The following is a 17,432-nucleotide window of genomic DNA, read 5'->3' on the forward strand; positions in this document are numbered from 1 at the left end:
TCAAGCAGGCTCCACACTGTCAGCACAGAGCCAGATACGGAGCTCAAACTCAAAAACCGTGAGATCATGACCTGAGCTGAAATCAAGAGTCAGATGCTTAACTGACTGAGCCGCCCAGGTGCCCCTAGGATCTTTTTTTTTTTTTTGAATTTTTTTTTTTTCAACGTTTTTTATTTATTTTTGGGACAGAGAGAGACAGAGCATGAACGGGGGAGGGGCAGAGAGAGAGGGAGACACAGAATCGGAAACAGGCTCCAGGCTCCGAGGCATCAGCCCAGAGCCCGACGCGGGGCTCGAACTCACAGACCGCGAGATCGTGACCTGGCTGAAGTCGGATGCTTAACCGACTGCGCCACCCAGGCGCCCCCCTACGATCTTTCTTAATGTGGACCATGCTCCTGTTTTCTTGGTGTTTTTATGGTTCTAAAGTGGCACTTGTTGCCTCTTCATGGAATCGTAGACCCCTAAACAAGGTGGAAAGCTTCACCCCTGCCCTAGATGGATCACCCAGGCTCCCACACCTGTAACTATGATGGAGCCGGTATTTAAACACAAGATTTCTATGGCTATCAAATCACTGAAGTTCGGTTTAAAAAGCAAAACAAAAGAAAAATATACAAATATCTTTGCAAAAAAATAACTATCTCTGGGTGGTATAAGTACGTAATTTTCCTTTTCTCCTCTATGCTTTGTCTCTGTTTTCTTTCTTTTTTTAAAATTTTTTCCAACGTTTATTTATTTTTGAGAGAAAGAGAGAGCGTGCGTGCGTGTGCAAGTGGGGGAGGGGCAGAGAGAGAGGGAGGCACAGAATCCAAAGCAGGCTCCAGGCTCTGAGCTGGCAGCACAGAGCCCGACGTGGGGCTCGAACCCATGAACCGTGAGATCACGACCTGAGCCGAAGTCGGACGCTCAACCGACTGAGCCACCCAGGCGCCCATCTTTGTTTTCTATGATTAGCTTGTGCTAGTTTTGCTGTATACACACCCACAGGTAGACGTGAGCACGTGTGTGGGTGTGCGTGTATTTGGTGATAAGCACTTACCTTCCAGGGGTCACCGCAGGATCTTCTAAAGGCCTGTGTTATGTCTGACACCGACTAGGTCATCAAGAAGAAGCTAGTGGGATCTGTGAAGGCGTTGCAGAAGCAGTACGTGTCCTCGGACACAGTGGTCACTAGCGAAGACGGAGATGCCAACACCATGTGCAGTGCCCTGGAGGCCGTATTTATCCACGGCCTGCATGCCAAGCACATCCGAGCCGAGGCCGGAGGGAAAAGGAAGAAGAGCGCCCACCAGAAGCCTCTGCCTCAGCCTGTCTTCTGGCCCCTCCTGAAAGCTGTCACCCACAAGTGAGATCAGCAGGGGAGGCTTTGCTTTGGGGAGGAGCTTCAGTGTGGGTGACCCTGGGCTCTCCCTCTACAGCTATATGGGAAAGCAGCAGAGATGCTCTGTGTTCTAGAATGGAGATGGGTGAGATAGGGGTTATTGTTAGACCAAGCCTCAAGAGCCCCTCAGCGCACAGGCAATGGCCTGGGGCTGCTCAGGCCCCTGGCTGGTCGCCTTTAGCAGGAGCCGCCTTTTTGCCACACCGTGGCAAAGTTAGGTAGTTGGAACAGAGAATGTGTGGCCTGCAAAGCCTAAAATCTTTACTAAGTGGCCCTTAACAGAAGAGGTTTGCTGACCCTGCCTTGGAATGTTTGAACATCTCTATGCTAAGTATTATATCCTAACAGGCTATGGCATTTTTTAAAGACGTGGAATCCAGATCATCTGAATATCCACCCTGGGACGTTTGCCTCTGCGGCCCTGGCCCTAACTGCCTGGGCTTTGGAGCAAGCAGCTGCTGGCACGTTGCCTCTAAGGGCTATTAAATGCCACCTTCAGCCTGAAGGTGCCTTGTCAGTCTGTATCTTCCTTTTCATGCTGACTGCCACCGCCCTATCTCAGGTTCTTACCTCACTCCTAGGTGGCAGTGGCTTTCTGATTGTCCCCCTTATCTCATTGTGTCTGTCCTTAGGTCAGGCAGCTGGTCAACATTTATTGAGCTTAAGCTAACCCGAGCTCATTCCCTGAGCCCTGTGGAGCACGCACTCCTATGGGCGAGACGTGCTCAGGGCACTGTGATGGTCAGAGGAAGGGCATTTACATCAGACCAAGGGTTCGGGAACTGAGTTGGGTACATGATCTTATCCCGAGCAGCCCACCCAGAAGTCTGCGCGACTGCGGTCAAGTCATTTCCCGGTGTAAAAACTCTCAGGCTCCCCAGTGCTAGCCTGGAGTTCCATTCACTTCGTTGGGGCCCCGGAATCTGTATCCTGACCAGGTTCCCAGGTGATTCTGACGCACAGCCAGGTGTGGGGACCCTTGCCCCACCTTGCCTCACCGGTTGGATGCTCAAGACCCTGCATCACCTGACTTTGCAACCCAATCAGCCACTCCTCCTCCTCCCCGTGCTGTAACGGGAGTGCTCACCACTCCTGTTACACAGCTGCTGCTTCCCTACCCTTGGTGCCTTTTCTCTGTCAGTCCTTGGTGCCTGAGGTTCCCCTTCCATCTTTGCGGCTTGAAATCGCTCAAGGCCCAGCTCAATGCCTTGCCTGTGCCTAATCCCTATGCCTAATCCCGCAATGCCTTGCCTAAGGCATTGTCCTTACTGCAACCTGGAAGTGATTGCCTTCCCCCCACCCCAGCTCTACTGACAACAGGGTTCACTTCCGTGTGCCCTTGAAAGGTAGTAACCTGGACTGAGGGCAGGACCATGTCTGTATCCTGTATCTTCACAGCTCCAAAGACCTGGCACTTAGGGGCTCATCACATGTATGCCGGATGAGCAGGTGATGTCAAGGGCGCCTGGGGAGTTGAAACTAAAATGGCAATTATCCTGCATGACAGTAACCTTGAAAAAGTGGGGAGTTGTAGCTAAATATTTCTCAATTCCCTGTAGAACACTGCTATCTGAGATATTTTCCCAAGCCTGTATATACTTGCAGTCGTTATTACTGGCTCCTGCTCACCAGTGGATAAAATGATCCTCTGTGATCTGAACTCACTTCTTGAAACAAGCCTGTCCTCTCCACCCCCAGGCACATCGTCTCGGAATTGGAGCACCTGATCTTTGTCAGCACGGACGTGGGCCGCTGCCGGGCCTGGCTGAGGCTGGCCCTCAATGACGGCCTGATGGAGTGCTACCTGAAGCTGCTCCTCCAGGAGCCCGCCCGCCTGTGCGAGTACTATCAGCCCACAGCCCTGCTTCGAGACGCCGAGGAGGGCGAGTTCCTCCTCAGCTTCCTGCAGGGACTGACGTCCTTATCCTTCGAGCCCTCCTACAAGTCCGCCATCTTAAACGAGTGGACGCTCACCCCGCTGGCTCTCTCTGGGCTTTGCCCGCTCTCTGAGCTCGACCCCCTCACCACCTCTGGGACAGAACTACAGCGGAAAGAGTCTCTGGATTCAATTTCCCATTCCTCAGGCTCGGAGGACATCGAAGTCCAGCACTCAGGCCATAAGATCCGACGGAACCGGAAGCTCACGGCCTCCTCCCTCAGCCTGGACACCGCCGGTTCATCCCAGCTGTCTTGCAGCCTAAACTCTGATAGCTGCCTACTCCAAGAGAATGGCTCCAAGAGTCCAGACCGTTCCGAGGAGCCCATGTCCTACGACTCCGACCTGGGGACAGCAAATGCCGATGATTCAGACCCGTCTCTGCAAGAGTGAGTGTCCTTCCCCCACTCCTCTCCTCCCCCTGCCTTCCTTCCTTCTCCTCTTCCTCTTTCTCTCCCTCCCTATAGCATGTGATTGCCTGTCACTGAGCATTGACCTCTCTAAGGGCATAAAGGAAAAGGGGATCGTGGCTCTTCCTCAGGGACTGGAGTTGCTGGGACTTGTAACTGGAGGCAACATGGGGCAGCGAGGAGAATGGATTCAGGGAGGGCTCGAGCTGAATCAGGCTCCAGCTCTGCCCCTGGCTGATCTTCGACCAGTTACCTAATTTCTCTGAGGCTTCGTGTAAAATATTATTGCCTCTAGGGCGGAAACCAACGGTTCGGAGTTAGATATACAACTTCCAAAAGACGCAGTGAAGCCCAGCGCGTCTGGGTGCTCCGCTGCGACCTCCCAGAAGGCCTCTGAAGGACACAGACCCTGAATGAGGCCTGGAGGAGGTGGTGCACAAAAGGGGCCAAGCGAGTGAGTGGAGGAAGAGCACAGGGAGCAATGAACTTGACTAGAGAAGGGACGCTGGGCAGAGCTGTCTCTTTAAAAGAACTTTTTTCTATTTGAGTATTGTTGACACACGGTGTTACATTAGTCTCAGGTGTACAAGGTAGTGAGTCACCATCTCTCTATGTTGTACCATGCTCACCCCAGCAGAGCCTTCTTCGTTCAGGCCCTTTTTAAACACTCATTTTTTAATAGATTTATTTTTATGGTAAGAAAAAAAAGTCTACCTACAGTGAAACGTCTTCTCCACCTTTGTAACCATAATTATTAATTCCTTACATCTTTCTTTTTCTTTTCTTTAAAGTTTATTTATTTATTTTTGAGAGAGAGAATGAGCAGGGGAGGGGCAGTGAGAAAGGGGGACAGAGGATCTGAAGCAGATTCTGTGCTGACAGCAGAGAGCCCAACGTGGGGCTCGAACTCACGAACCGTGAGATCATGAGCTAGGCTGAAGTCAGACATTTAACTGACCGAGCCACCCAGGCACCCCCTTTACATGTCTTTTTCTGATGTTTCTAAATGCATCTAACAGATATGAATAGATCTGTTAATAACTGTTAATATCTGTTAATAGATCTGTAATAGACTTTTAAATGTCTTTTATATTTCTTATTTCTGCCCCATCCCCACAAAGCTATTATAAATATACTGTTTGATACCTTGTCTTAGAAGAGATCAGGATTTTTGTTTTGGAGCTTCATATCAGTTTCTTAATTTTTTTTCCCCCCTATGGCATGTGTTTCCATTGTATGAATGTACCTTAGTTTATTTGACCAGCCCTGTATTTCCTGGACACTGGAGTTCACTCTTTCTGTAAATAACCGTGTGTATGTGATCTTTGAATTCTATGCAACTATCTCTGTTCAGTAAAGTCCCAGAAACAGAATTGCTGAGGCAAAGGATAAATGAATCTACAATTTTCATAGATAATCGCCTGTTTACACTCTGTCAGGAATGTACCTGTGCCCCCTCGGCCTTGTAGGCAGAAGGTATTATCAAACTTTTGGATATTTGCTCATCTAATAGGTAGAACATGATAAACTTTTTTTTCAAGTTTATTTACTTGTTTTGAGAGAGAGAGAGAGAGAGAGAGAGACAGCAAGCGAGCATGAGTGGGGGAAGGGCAGAGAGAGAGGCGGGGGGAGAGAGAGAGAATCCCAAGCAGGCCCCTCGCTGTCAGTGCAGAGCGTGATGCAGAGCTTGATCCCAGGAACTGTGAGATCATGACCCAAGCCAAAATCAAGAGTCGGGCTGGTACGGAGTGAGCTTAGAAGACATCTGTGAGGAAACAAGGCCATTAGGGCAGCCATCTTGCCCAAGCAGCAGCCTGTGGGTGGAGGAACCTAGGCCTTTGCTCTCAGGAACATACACCTGCTTTCAGGGGAAAGATACGCATGCACACACCCACCACACACACACACATGCACACGGTGACAGAAATAGCCCCATTCTGTGTTTTCATGGCATTGATAGTTTTTTTTTCCAATGTTTATTTATTTTTGAGAGAGAGAGAGAGAGACAGAGTGTGAGCGGCAGAGGGGGAGAGAGAGAGGGAGACACAGAACCCAAAGCAGGCTCCAGGCTCCAAGCTGTCAGCACAGAGCCCGATGCTGGGCCTGAACCCATGAACCACGAGATCATGACCTGAGCCGAAGTTGGATGCTTAACCGACTGAGCCAGCCCAGGTGCCCCATCCAGTTCTTCACCAAGCTTCCCACCACCTTAGATTTAATATCCATTGATGATTCTTGCCCAAACTAATCTATGATGGCTGCAGAGTGATGATTTTCCAACCTCATGACCACCTCCACGTTTATCACTCACCATCTTATTGTCAGGAAGAGCTCCAACCCCATCCCCGTTATGTATCTGTTTGTCTATTTATTACTATTAAGGACTCAGGGATTCCTATCTCTTTCACTAGATTATAATCTGTCCCTATCCTTATTTTTTTCAAAGACGCTCTAGGCCCAAGGTGGGGTGCTAACTCATGACCCTGAAACCAAGAGTCGCTCGCTCCACCAACTGAGCCGGCCAAGCTCCCCTGTCACTATCTTTATTTGTGTTGATGGCCAAACTGTCCCAGACTACCTTAGAAACCATTCTGTATTAATTCTGTAGCTACGATACCAAAAGCGTAAGCAACAAAAGAAAAGATAGAGAAAACAGTCTTCGTCATCATTGAATTCTTTTGTTTCTAAGAATACCATCAAGAAAGTGAAAGGCAACCCACAGAATGCGAGAAAATATTTGCAAGCCATGCATCTCATAAAGAATTTTTTATTTTTTATTTTTTTTAATTTATTGTTTTTAATTTTATTTTTTATTTGTTAAGAGTTACATCCAAATTAGTTAGCATCTAGTGCAACAATGATTTCAGGAGTAGATTCCTTAGTGCCCCTTACCCATTTAGCCCATCCGCCCTCCCACACCCCCTCCAGTAACCCTCTGTTTGCTCTCTATATTTATGAGTCTCTTCTGTTTTGTCCCCCTCCCTGTTTTTATATTATTTTTGTTTCCCTTCCCTTATGTTCATCTGTTTTGTCTCTTAAAGTCCTCATATGAGTGAAGTCATATGATGTTTGTCTTTCTCTGACTAATTTCACTTAGCATAATACCCTCCAGTTCCATCCACATAGTTGCAAATGGCAAGATTTCATTCTTTTTGATTGCCGAGTAACACTTCATTGTATATATATACCACACCTTCTTTATCCATTCATCCATCGATGGGCATTTGGGCTCTTTTCATACTTCAGCTATTGTTGATAGTGCTGCTATAAACATGGGGGTGCATGTGTCCCTTCAAAACAGCACACCTGTATCCCGTGGATAAATGCCTAGTAGTGCAATTGCTGGGTTGTAGGGTAGTTCTATTTTTAGTTTTTTGAGGAACCCCCATCCTGTTTTCCAGAGTGGCTGCACCAGCTTGCATTCCCATCTGATAAAGAATTTTTACAACTCAATAAAGAAGGACAAATAACCCAACTAGAAAATGGGCAAAAGATCTGAATACTGAATTTCCCCAAAGATATGCAAATGGCCAAAGAGCACATAGAAAGATGCTCAGCGTCATTAGCCACCAGGAAAATGCAGATCCAAACCATCATGTGTACGACTTGGCACCCATTAGGAGAGCTTTGATCAGAAAGACAGTTAATAGCAAGTGTTAGTGGGGGGGGGTGCTGGTGGGCTCAGTTGGTATAGAGCATGGTGACTCTCAACATCAGGGTCATGGGCAGAACCTACTTAAAAAAAAAGAGTAAATTGAATTAAAAAAACAAACAAGCGTTGGGGCACCTGGGTGACTCAGTCAGTTGAGCCTCTTGATATCAGCTCAGGTCATGATCTCACAGTCTGTGGGCTCAAGCCCCGCATTGGGCTCTGCGTTGACAGTGAGGAGCCTGCTTGGGATTCTCCCTCTCTCCCTCTCTCTCTGCCCCTCCCTAGCTTTTGTGCACCCTCTCTCTCTCTCTCTCTCTCTCTCTCAAAATAACTAAATAAACTTTATAATTTTTTTTTTTTAAAGTAACCAGTGTTGGTAAGGATGTGGAAAAGCCGATGGCAATGTAAAATGGTACAGCCACTTTGAAGTCAGGCAGTTGCTCCAAAGTTGAAACTTGAAGTTACTCTATGGCTCAGCAGTTCCATTCCTTGGCGTATATGCCCGAAGGAATGAAAACATTTGTCCACACAAACACTTGTGCGTGAATGTTCACAGCACCGTCATTCATAATAGCCCCAAAGTAGCCCAAAAGTCTATAAAACGATCAATAGAGAGACAAAAGAAGGATTCATCACAAGGAATGAGATCCCAGTGGCTGCCACAACATGAATAAATCTTGAAAACATCGTTAAGCGAAAGAAGCCGGGCTCAAAGGCCACCTATGGTGTGACTATTTGTGTGCAGTGTCCAGGTTAGGTAAATCTAGAGAAATGGAAAGTAGGCTTGTGGTGGGCAGGGGTTGGAGGAGGGGTGGATTAGTGACAGCTAATGGGTATGGGGTTTCCTGTTGGGTTGATGAAAATGTTTTAAAATTGACCGCGATCATAGTCGCACGGCTCTGCAAACACACTATTGAGCTGCACGCTTTAAATTAAGTGATTGTGCGGTATGTGAATTATGTACTGTGAATTTTATCTCAATAAAGCTGTTACCAAGAAAGTGTTCCAGATTTGGCCAGTGGGTGCCCCTCTGAGCTGGCTCTCATGTCCATTTGACGTGCCCCAATCCATATTTTGAGCACTTTCTTACTTTCTAGCACAAGATAATTCAGACTTATTTTATACTCTTTCCTAACTCCAGCCTAGGAATCAACCTTTGTCCCAGAAGTCTTGCTTCCTATTTTGGGGGGGAATGCAAAACCAAGATTTAGGCATTTATCATTTCGTTTAATCATCATGACAACCCTAGTAAGTGGGTACTGGCATATCTTCCTTTTACAAATGAGGCCCGGAGAGGTAAAGTATATTGCCCAAGGTCACACTGCAGCCCAACCTTTGAAAGCAGGCGATGTGAATCCAGAGTCCCCGCCCCTTGCACCTCCCCCTACACACACACACACACACACACAGAGTGTGAAAGTGAAGTTTATTTCTTCAACAAGGTCACTTTTACTTGAGTGACCCCAGTTTTGAGTGGAAACAAAGGTGTAGAGCTTATAAGACAGCCTCTCAGGAATTGCACATGGCAGGGTATACCCTTGGGAAAAGTCACATATCATGCGTCTGGGAGCGTGGGGTTGAGGGCAGACCAACACCCAGTGGCCTGGCCCTTCCTACGAGAGCACATGTTCAAACCCACACACGCAAGTACCAGTAAAGTCCAGTGCTCATCAGTCTCCTTTGCCAGCCTCACTCCCCACCCCTGTACCCAAATGCTGCCCATAGCCAGGTGTCCTTTACAAGAGTGAGAATGGCTAAAACAGGAGAAAACCTATAGATGAAAGGAGATCAGCCTCGGTTTTTCACTGTTGACGCTGGGCAGTGGCTACATGGAGATTCATGATATTATTCTCTCTTATTTTGTAAATGTTTGAAAGTTTCTGTAGTAAAAGAAAGTATAAAATGGTGAGAGGAAAGAGAAATAGCCAGGCGGGGAGCCGTGAGTGAGCCGGGACATTTGGCTGCTGTCTCCAGATTCCTCAGGTGCTCAGAGGAGACCAGCAGCACGTCTGGGAGATCCTCGGGACCACAGGCCCTCAGCTGCACCTTCTCCCCTCCGAAGATGATGAGGATGCTACTCATGTCCTTGGTCAGCTGCCTCGTTGCCATAAATGAGGCCAAGCTCATCAGTCGCTGTGACTTGGCCAGAGTGCTGCACAAGGAGGATCTGGATAGGTGTGAGGGCTACTCCCTGAGTGACTGTGAGTGCTGCTTTCTCACACTCCCGCCCCCCCATTCCTCTTCTGCTCCTGGTCACCTCCTATGTGGCCATCTTTCCATCATTCATCTTTCGAAGCCAAGTTCAAAAAGCAGCCCTCCCCGAGAAGCCCCTCCCAACATTCTATATTCCTTCCACTGAATATTATTAACTGAGCACTTACTATGTACCGGGAACTATTTTAGGGGCTGGGGACAGAGACATCAACAAAGCCCCTTCCTTCACAGTGTTCGCATTCTAGGGGGAGAGGCGAGTCCCAAACAAACACACAAACATATGAAGCACTTCCTGGTGGTGATAAATGTTATGCAGCAGAATAAAGCCAGGGGAGTGAGAGGTAACCTTGTCCTTGAAGGGGAAGTCAAGGAATACCTCTCTGAGGAGGTGACATTGAGCAGCACTGAATGAGGCAAAGGACCGGGTCACCCAAATGTCTGGGGAAGAGCATTCCAGGCAGAGGGAGCAGGCAGTGCAAAGGCTTCGTCCTCCTCCCTGGTGGGGCTAGCTTCCTTTTGCCCAGATTTTGCACACACCTGTCTTGTGCCGTCCTTCTCGTTTTATCTTGTCTTGTGGTCCTTTAAGGGGTGCGTCTTCGTTCTTGCTGAAGGCACCAGCTGCCTTTGCCCCAGCTGAATGTCCCTCACTGGGCTTTGCACGGGTCATGGCACACAGTAGGCGATCATCAAGTGCAGGAGATGCGGATGGACAGCGGGATGATGAGCGGTTGTACTGAGGGGCAGGTGGATGGACCGAAGGGCGAGGAGAGAAGCTAATGGGTGTTTCCGGCCAGCTCGCCCCGTCTAGCCTCTTAGGCCTTGTTCCTTTCTTCTGCTTCCCCGTCTCCCTTTCTCCTCCGTGTCCTTTGTCCCTCAGTTCAGAGCCCTCTAAAAACCTTCTTCTCCCTGTTCTAAGGGCTGTGCCTGGCTTTTGTGGAGAGCAACTTCAACCTATCAAAGGTAAATGAAAATGCAGACGGCAGCTTCGACTATGGCGTCTTCCAGATCAACAGCCACTATTGGTGCAATGATCACAAGAGTCACTCGGAAAACATTTGCCACGAGGACTGCAAAGGTCTGGCCGGGGTCTCAGGGTGGGAGAGGGGAGAGGATGAGTGGGGTCTACTCACAGGACTTCTCGTCCCACTCCAAGCCTGGGAATGCACCCAGGAGTGCCTTTGCTGAGCAGAGGATTTCACTAGTGGCTACGATGCCCCTCCGGTTAGGAGATTCTCCGGGGTGCAGGCTCCAGAAAGGCTCTGCACACCCAGTAACAGAGGACAGCAGCGGCCAACATTTAGCGAGAGTGTGTTGTATGCTGAGCACTTCACATGCCAGCTTCTCATGCGGTGGAAACTATTATGATCCCCGCTTTACAGACGAGCAAACTGAGGCTCATAGAACCAGTGCTGAATGCCAGACTGGTGGCCCTGAAGGCTCAGCTCTAACCATCAAGTCCTGACTTTGGTCAATGGCCTGATTGATTCGAGGCCAAGGGCAAACTCCCCACCTCAGAGCCACTCGTGGAGGCTCCACAGGTCCATGACTTTGCCCCTTACTCCCTCTTTCGTACTCTGATCAACATCCCTGCACTCTTCACCTGAAGAGCCTCTCTCATTAGGCAAGGTTTACCTCGGCCTCTGTGCTGCCTGTTTTGACATTTCCTTTCCCTAGAAACCCTCAAACGTGGCGCGAACCAGCATGTACCCTAGCTAGGATGTGTGGTAGTAAACATACATTTACTCCTGCCCCTCCTGCCCCCACCCCTAGCCACCCTTGACCTCTAGCAGCCATTGTAGGGATATCTCCATGGGCCTCTGGGAGGGAGCCCTTGCCTAATCTGGAAGGACTCAGCCCCCGGGGGGCGGGGAGAGCCGGTGTGTGCCTCAGTCTCTGGGACTGTCCTCTGTGTTCTCACAGGTATTCTCTGTCTCCCCTTCAGAACTGCTGAGCCCCGATCTTCTCTCAACCATCAACTGTGTGAAAAAGATTGTGTCTGGAGCAGGGGGAATGAAGAACTGGTGAGGAGGTCACTGTGGGACTAAGTCAGCAGGCAGAGCCCCAAGAAGGATGTAGTGACAGGAGGGGACAGGAGGCAAGGACTCCACCCCTTCTAACCATCTAGAAAAATGTGGGAGAGCGGCGGGCTTGGAACTGGGACTTACAAGACTTGGGATCTGGGTCTTTCTCTGATGTTGTATTAAAACTGTTTTGGACACAGTAGCAAAGGAACTTGAGTTAGCTGAGGGAGATGGCTTCGGAGGGGACAAGGTGTCTCACCGAGCTTACCCAAGGGGTCTCTTCTCTGGAAGAGAACGGAGGCGGAGCTGGGAACTGTCAGTGTGGCTTTCCTGACAAGTTTCTGCCTCCTCGTGCATTTCCTTCACTACTTTCTTTGTAGAGCAGTATATTCTGCTCCCCATTCCAGAGGACAGACTGTGGCTGCCCCCAAGTTAACGGGCTAATGTTCTGAGCAGTCACGGAGACTGGCTAGTCTCAGCCCCAGAGTCCAAGGGGCTGGGATAGAGAATCTGATTGACTCGAGCCCCTTGTCTGGCTCTGTGCTGACAGGATGGAGCCTGCTTGGGATTCTCTCTCTCCCTCTCTCTCTTCCCCTCCCCCCCCCCTCAAAATAAATAAATAAACTGAAAAAAAATGTTTTTCTTGCAGAAGATGATGAAGTACAAATAGAAGAATTTGGACAAGTGGTAAAGGATATTCGTGATGCCTCCAGGTTAAAAGGTAACTAGTAAATTATTTGTGACTGTTAAATTTACTTTTATTGAATGGATGTCTTTGTGTTTTGTTTTTTAGAATTTCTAGTTCTGTTAATTTCTGCTTACCATGTTGGCATTGATCTGTTTTAAGGCAGGCAAAACTTGATTTTGATTAAAAGTTGGCAGCATCCATGATGAAAGAAAAATGCCTTTTTCTGGAATGGGGCCTGTGTAACCTATTTTAAATCCCTTTTTTTGTTGTTGTTATTTGTGTGTGTGTGTGTGTGTGTGTGTGTGTGTGTGTGTGTTTTGTTCTGGACTTTATGTAAAGTCAGATACTAGCTTTACAATTTTTCAGATATGAAAATTTTCTATACCATTTTTAGCCTCAGACTTAGGACTCTACCCTGTGTAAAGGCTTATATATTATAGAATTTCTCAGAAATCTTCTACCTCTTCCTTTAGTAGACATTCCTCATGTTCCTTTCTTTGGATTTTGTTAACATACAAGAGTGACCATGTGCATTTTGGTACCATGGCTATTTCCTACCACTTGACTTCCATTTTTGCTTAAAAGTTAAATCATAGACCTAAAACCAATGGAGATCATACTCATGGAGTTTGTGTACTTTTCTATTGGGAAAATAAGTTTAAAACTTAATTATCACTGGTAATTTATTTGAATAACATTCAAATGACTGTTTGGTCAATGAGCGCTGTCAGGAGAAGAATAACAACATAGGTATATGTTTAGGAAAACGGAAGCGGAGTCATTTCTGGGTGTAAAGAAGTAGATAGATACTTTTCAGATTTTTCATAACCACTCTGCCCTGGTATAAAATTTTTAACATCATTGTTTCTCTTTTAGGTTAAGAAAAGTACTTAATAATTCCCTGTTGACATATAAATATGTTACCTGGGTCACGTAACATAATTAGCATCAATATAGTATAGTGAAATAGATTAGCTGTGCTATAGGAAACAATGCATACAGGTAGAAAAGAACATGGGCTATGGAGTTTGATACATGGTGGTTTGTGGGTTTTTGACTTACCAGCTGGGTAGTCTCTGTAGGTCATTCTGGTTTCCTCATCTTTAAAACAAGGAAGCTAATAAAATCACGTTTCTCCTAGAGTTGTCAGGATCAACTGCAAAAACACATATAAAGCACATAATCTAATTATTAGGCACATACTATATACTTGGTAAATGGTAGTTAATTTTGAAATCAGAAAACAGAGTTCAGAAAGACTGGTATTCAGGACAGATAACTTTTTATGTGGAGGAAGGAAAAAAAAATGGAAACTAAACCATTGAGAAAGGAGAACAGTGAAAAAGGAGAAAGGTGTAGTTTAGGTACCTGAATCTGGGAGCTGGTCATAATGATTGGGGGTTGACACTGGAATCTGTCAGCCAGTGCAAGAAAAGGCCAATAATTACAGGGAAGAGTGAGGAAGGGCCACCCTGGAAGAAAAGTGTTAACATAGCAGGCCTGAAACTGCTCTTTTTAGAAAAGTCTCCTTGCAAGGTTGACTGTCATATGCTCAGACTGTTCCCTTCATTACTGACTGATAAGGTTAGTTCACTGTGCCTGGACTATTTGTTGACAAACTTGGAGGGGCTGAGAAAACAGGCATATTGTGGATCAAGTTCTATGCTTTCCTTCAGTATACACACAGTTTTAAGGGATTATGGTCAGTGTCTGATCTTGTAGTTGAAGATTTTAGAGGTTGGGCAGGCAGTTCTAGGTATTGATGAGGATTAAGGATAGCCATTGATCTGGATGACTTTGGAAAGGAAGTGAAAGTTTTTGGAGTTGAGAGGTCAAGGTCATTCTTATTGTCATCAGATGATAATGGGAAATGGGGCTGAGGGAGGATTATGAGCAGGGTGACCAAAGATCCTCCAAGAAGGTGAAAGAGTGATCAGAAAGTCAGTAGATGATGGTGTCCGGAGGGTAGTGTAGGTCAATGACAGGCCTGAATCTCAGGGGAGGGATAGGTTTGATTGAAGGTGGAACTAAAATAGCCAGACAGCAGAATCTTAGGAGTGTTTCTCTGCTTCCTGGTCCTATGTGGAGCATGGGAGGATGAGCAGACTCCTCTTAAGGTGTCTGTGCAAAGAAACCATATTTTAAAGGGAACCAAGCTTTAGGTAAAACAAGCAGAGCTGATACAGGTTTTTAGGTGACTGTCATTTGCAGTTGCCTCGCTGAGATGTTAGGGGGACAGAAAGTGAAGCGGGATCGAAGGTACTAAGAAGCTGTGATTACTGTTTGCAGCTATTCCTGAAGGCTTAATAATAATAATAATAATAATAATAATAATAGTAACTTTATTGCTATTAATATGACACTTAGTGTTTGCTATATACCTAATGTTGTTTTAAGTGTTTTTCATACATCATATATTTAATCTCCATATTAACTGTGTGAGGTAGATAGTATTATTAAATTATTTTAGATATAAGACTACTGAATTTGATAGAGGGGTTAAATAGTAATAATTTGCTCAAGGTCAGATAGTTTCAGGTCACAAATCCTGGAGCCAGGATTTGAATGTACTTAACACTGCCTCCTTTGAAAGGGCTGGAAATAAAGCAAAATTCCAGATGCCAGAGTACAACTGGATCTTGGTAGAATTGAAAAGAAAAGGTGAGTGAGTCTTTGTGATACTTGTGTTTACAATTTTACATTTCTCATGATTCTGAAATCTATTTCACTTCCACCAGGATGAGTTAATTTTGTTTGCTACCATTAGAGCTCTAGTTTAAAATAACTACTTTGTGTCATTGCAGTGAAAAATTCAGCCATAGCAACCATTTTGGTTGTGCCAATTTTATATTAGCACCAAAGAAACATGGCAGACCAAGCATATTGTTTTGCTGGACTTAGAATTTCCTGAGGGCTGGATTCTTCACTGAGATTTCTTATTCAAGAGGTGATCATAAATCATGGACTACCACTGACAAAAGTCTTGAGTGATGGCTACTGTTGTTTTTTAAGTCAGAGGTTAGTTCAATTACCGAATCACTTTTTTCTGTTTCTAGAGTTACAAGACATTGTCTTAGCTCTTGATGGGCTTGAAGGTGACATGATATCTGGGAAGAACTTGGAGAGCTTTCTAGGCAATATTGGGATTAAGTCACCTGAAGAAGAGGTAGAGAAAATTCTTCAGTCAGATCTTGTTTCTGGTAAGCATTTAAATATTATTATCCATTTTTTTGTTTTGGGTAGGAGTAACTGAAGAAAGTGTGCAAGGTTTTTGTTCAAGCGAATAGGGCTCCTTTGAGCTAATATCTATAGGTATTTGCTTGTATTGCTGTAAATGTCCTTAAAGAGGAGACTTTCTTTTAAAGTCCTTTTTTACAGTTAATGAGAATACTCTTAGCAAGCAGGTAGAAATTTTGTGGGGGAGTGGGCTCATTGGTATCCACTCTCTTTAGATAGATCTTGATTTAGTGACTAACACATAGTTTGGAAATTCCAGCTCTGTGAATAGAAAACCTAGCTTTGCTGGTTTGTACCAAGTAAAGTTATTGGACTTACAACTTTCTTAGTAGGTTAGTTGCCTTACAGGTAGAATCAGAACTAGCATATCTACAATCTTGTAAGGTTAATTGCAAGGCACAGTGGGTGAAAATGAATCCCAAGTATCTTGTATGTAAAGTAAAGAAATTGTATGCTGGTTTTGATTTTCATATGAGCTTTTTAATATTACGTTTTCCAGGGATTCTTGTCTGTTCCCCTCCCCTCTCTCTCTTACAGATGACAACGTGGTGAATGTTAAAGACTGTATGAGGGCTTTGAAGGACACTCAGAAATTTTCCACTTTTGTTGGTAAGAACTTTATGGTAAAACTGTTGAATGGCAAACAACACAGGACTCATTCAGAGGTCACGTAGCCAAACATTATATTTGGTGCTCAGATCTTCTTTGTAGTATCTGTGCCAAATGTTTGTTTCATCTACATTTGAACTCTTCCAGTTATGGCAAACTTGATTACATTTGTTTTTCATTTAAGAATTTGTATTTGAATGGAAAAGATTGGGAAAATGACAAGGTTATGATGTTTTCCAATAGCTAAAGTAAGGACATTTTATTATATAATAATGGTAATTTTGAAACTGTTATAAAAAAATTTAGTGACCAGAAATGTAAGAGATATAAAGTGCAAGGCTCATGTAATGTCACCTTCTGGAAATATCCCTGTTAAAGTGTGGTAAATATCCCTTTAGCCTTTTTTATTTGAATCTATGAATATTTGTGTATTCTGATATTATTTAAAAATTAGACGCACTTGGGTGGCTCAGTTGGTTAAATGTCTGATTTTGGCTCAGGTTATGATCTCATGGTTTGTGAGTTCAAGCCCCACATTGGGCTCTCTGCTGTCAGCACAGAGCCCACTTCAGATCCTCTGTTTTCTTCTCTCTCTGCCCCTGCTTGTTCTCTAAATAAATAAATCAATTAATTAATAATTAATTAATTAAAATAAAATTACCATGGGGGCGCCCGGGTGGCTCAGTCGGTTAAGCGTCCGACTTCAGCCCGGGTCACGATCTCGCGGTCCGTGAGTTCGAGCCCCGCGTCAGGCTCTGGGCTGATGGCTCAGAGCCTGGAGCCTGCTTCCGATTCTGTGTCTCCCTCTCTCTCTGCCCCTCCCCCGTTCATGCGCTGTCTCTCTCTGTCTCAAAAATAAATAAAACGTTAAAAAAAAAATTTAAAATAAAATTACCATGTCCATAATATTCCACGACTTGCAGGTTTAAAGAAATTAACAGTGTATCTTAGATATTGTTCCATGTTCCATTGTATCATAAACAACCTCATTCTTTTTTTTTTTTTTTTCAACTTTTTTTTTATTTATTTTTGGGACAGAGAGAGACAGCATGAACCGGGGAGGGGCAGAGAGAGAGGGAGACACAGAATCGGAAACAGGCTCCAGGCTCCGAGCCATCAGCCCAGAGCCTGACGCGGGGCTCGAACTCACGGACCGCGAGATCGTGACCTGGCTGAAGTCGGACGCTTAACCGACTGCGCCACCCAGGCGCCCCGCAACCTCATTCTTTTTAAAGACTGCAATAATATTCCATTTGGGGGATGTACTGTCATTTTATCCAC

The 17,432-nt window shown here is 45.6% G+C and overlaps 2 protein-coding genes across 5 annotated transcripts in view; both read left to right on the forward strand.

Moving 5' to 3' along the window:
• Positions 1–12,126, forward strand: part of LOC144615424 (pleckstrin homology domain-containing family M member 1-like) — a 20,448-nt gene extending 8,322 nt beyond the window's left edge. For 2 of the 4 annotated variants that reach the window (XM_081794865.1, XM_081794864.1), the window contains 5 exons: positions 1,101–1,348; positions 3,083–3,709; positions 9,357–9,583; positions 10,513–10,671; positions 11,517–12,126. In XM_081794865.1, the coding sequence (XP_081650991.1) occupies positions 1,101–1,348; positions 3,083–3,709; positions 9,357–9,583; positions 10,513–10,671; positions 11,517–11,641 (1,386 nt within the window). In that variant the 3' untranslated portion in view covers positions 11,642–12,126. The remainder of the gene's footprint in view (positions 1–1,100; positions 1,349–3,082; positions 3,710–9,356; positions 9,584–10,512; positions 10,672–11,516) is intronic. The other 2 variants (XM_081794863.1, XM_081794866.1) reach the window with 2 other exon arrangements.
• The window catches only part of LOC144615193 (EF-hand calcium-binding domain-containing protein 13-like), a 23,733-nt gene continuing 18,148 nt past the window's right edge, over positions 11,848–17,432 (forward strand). The window contains exons 1-4 of the mRNA XM_078442065.2: positions 11,848–11,968; positions 12,267–12,338; positions 15,362–15,505; positions 16,080–16,151. Coding sequence (XP_078298191.2) covers positions 11,848–11,968; positions 12,267–12,338; positions 15,362–15,505; positions 16,080–16,151 — 409 coding nt within the window. The remainder of the gene's footprint in view (positions 11,969–12,266; positions 12,339–15,361; positions 15,506–16,079; positions 16,152–17,432) is intronic.

Source organism: Panthera onca (genome assembly GCF_046562875.1).
Source record: "Panthera onca isolate mPanOnc1 chromosome E1 unlocalized genomic scaffold, mPanOnc1 haplotype 2 h2.Chr16_ul_7, whole genome shotgun sequence".
NCBI lineage: Eukaryota > Metazoa > Chordata > Mammalia > Carnivora > Felidae > Panthera > Panthera onca.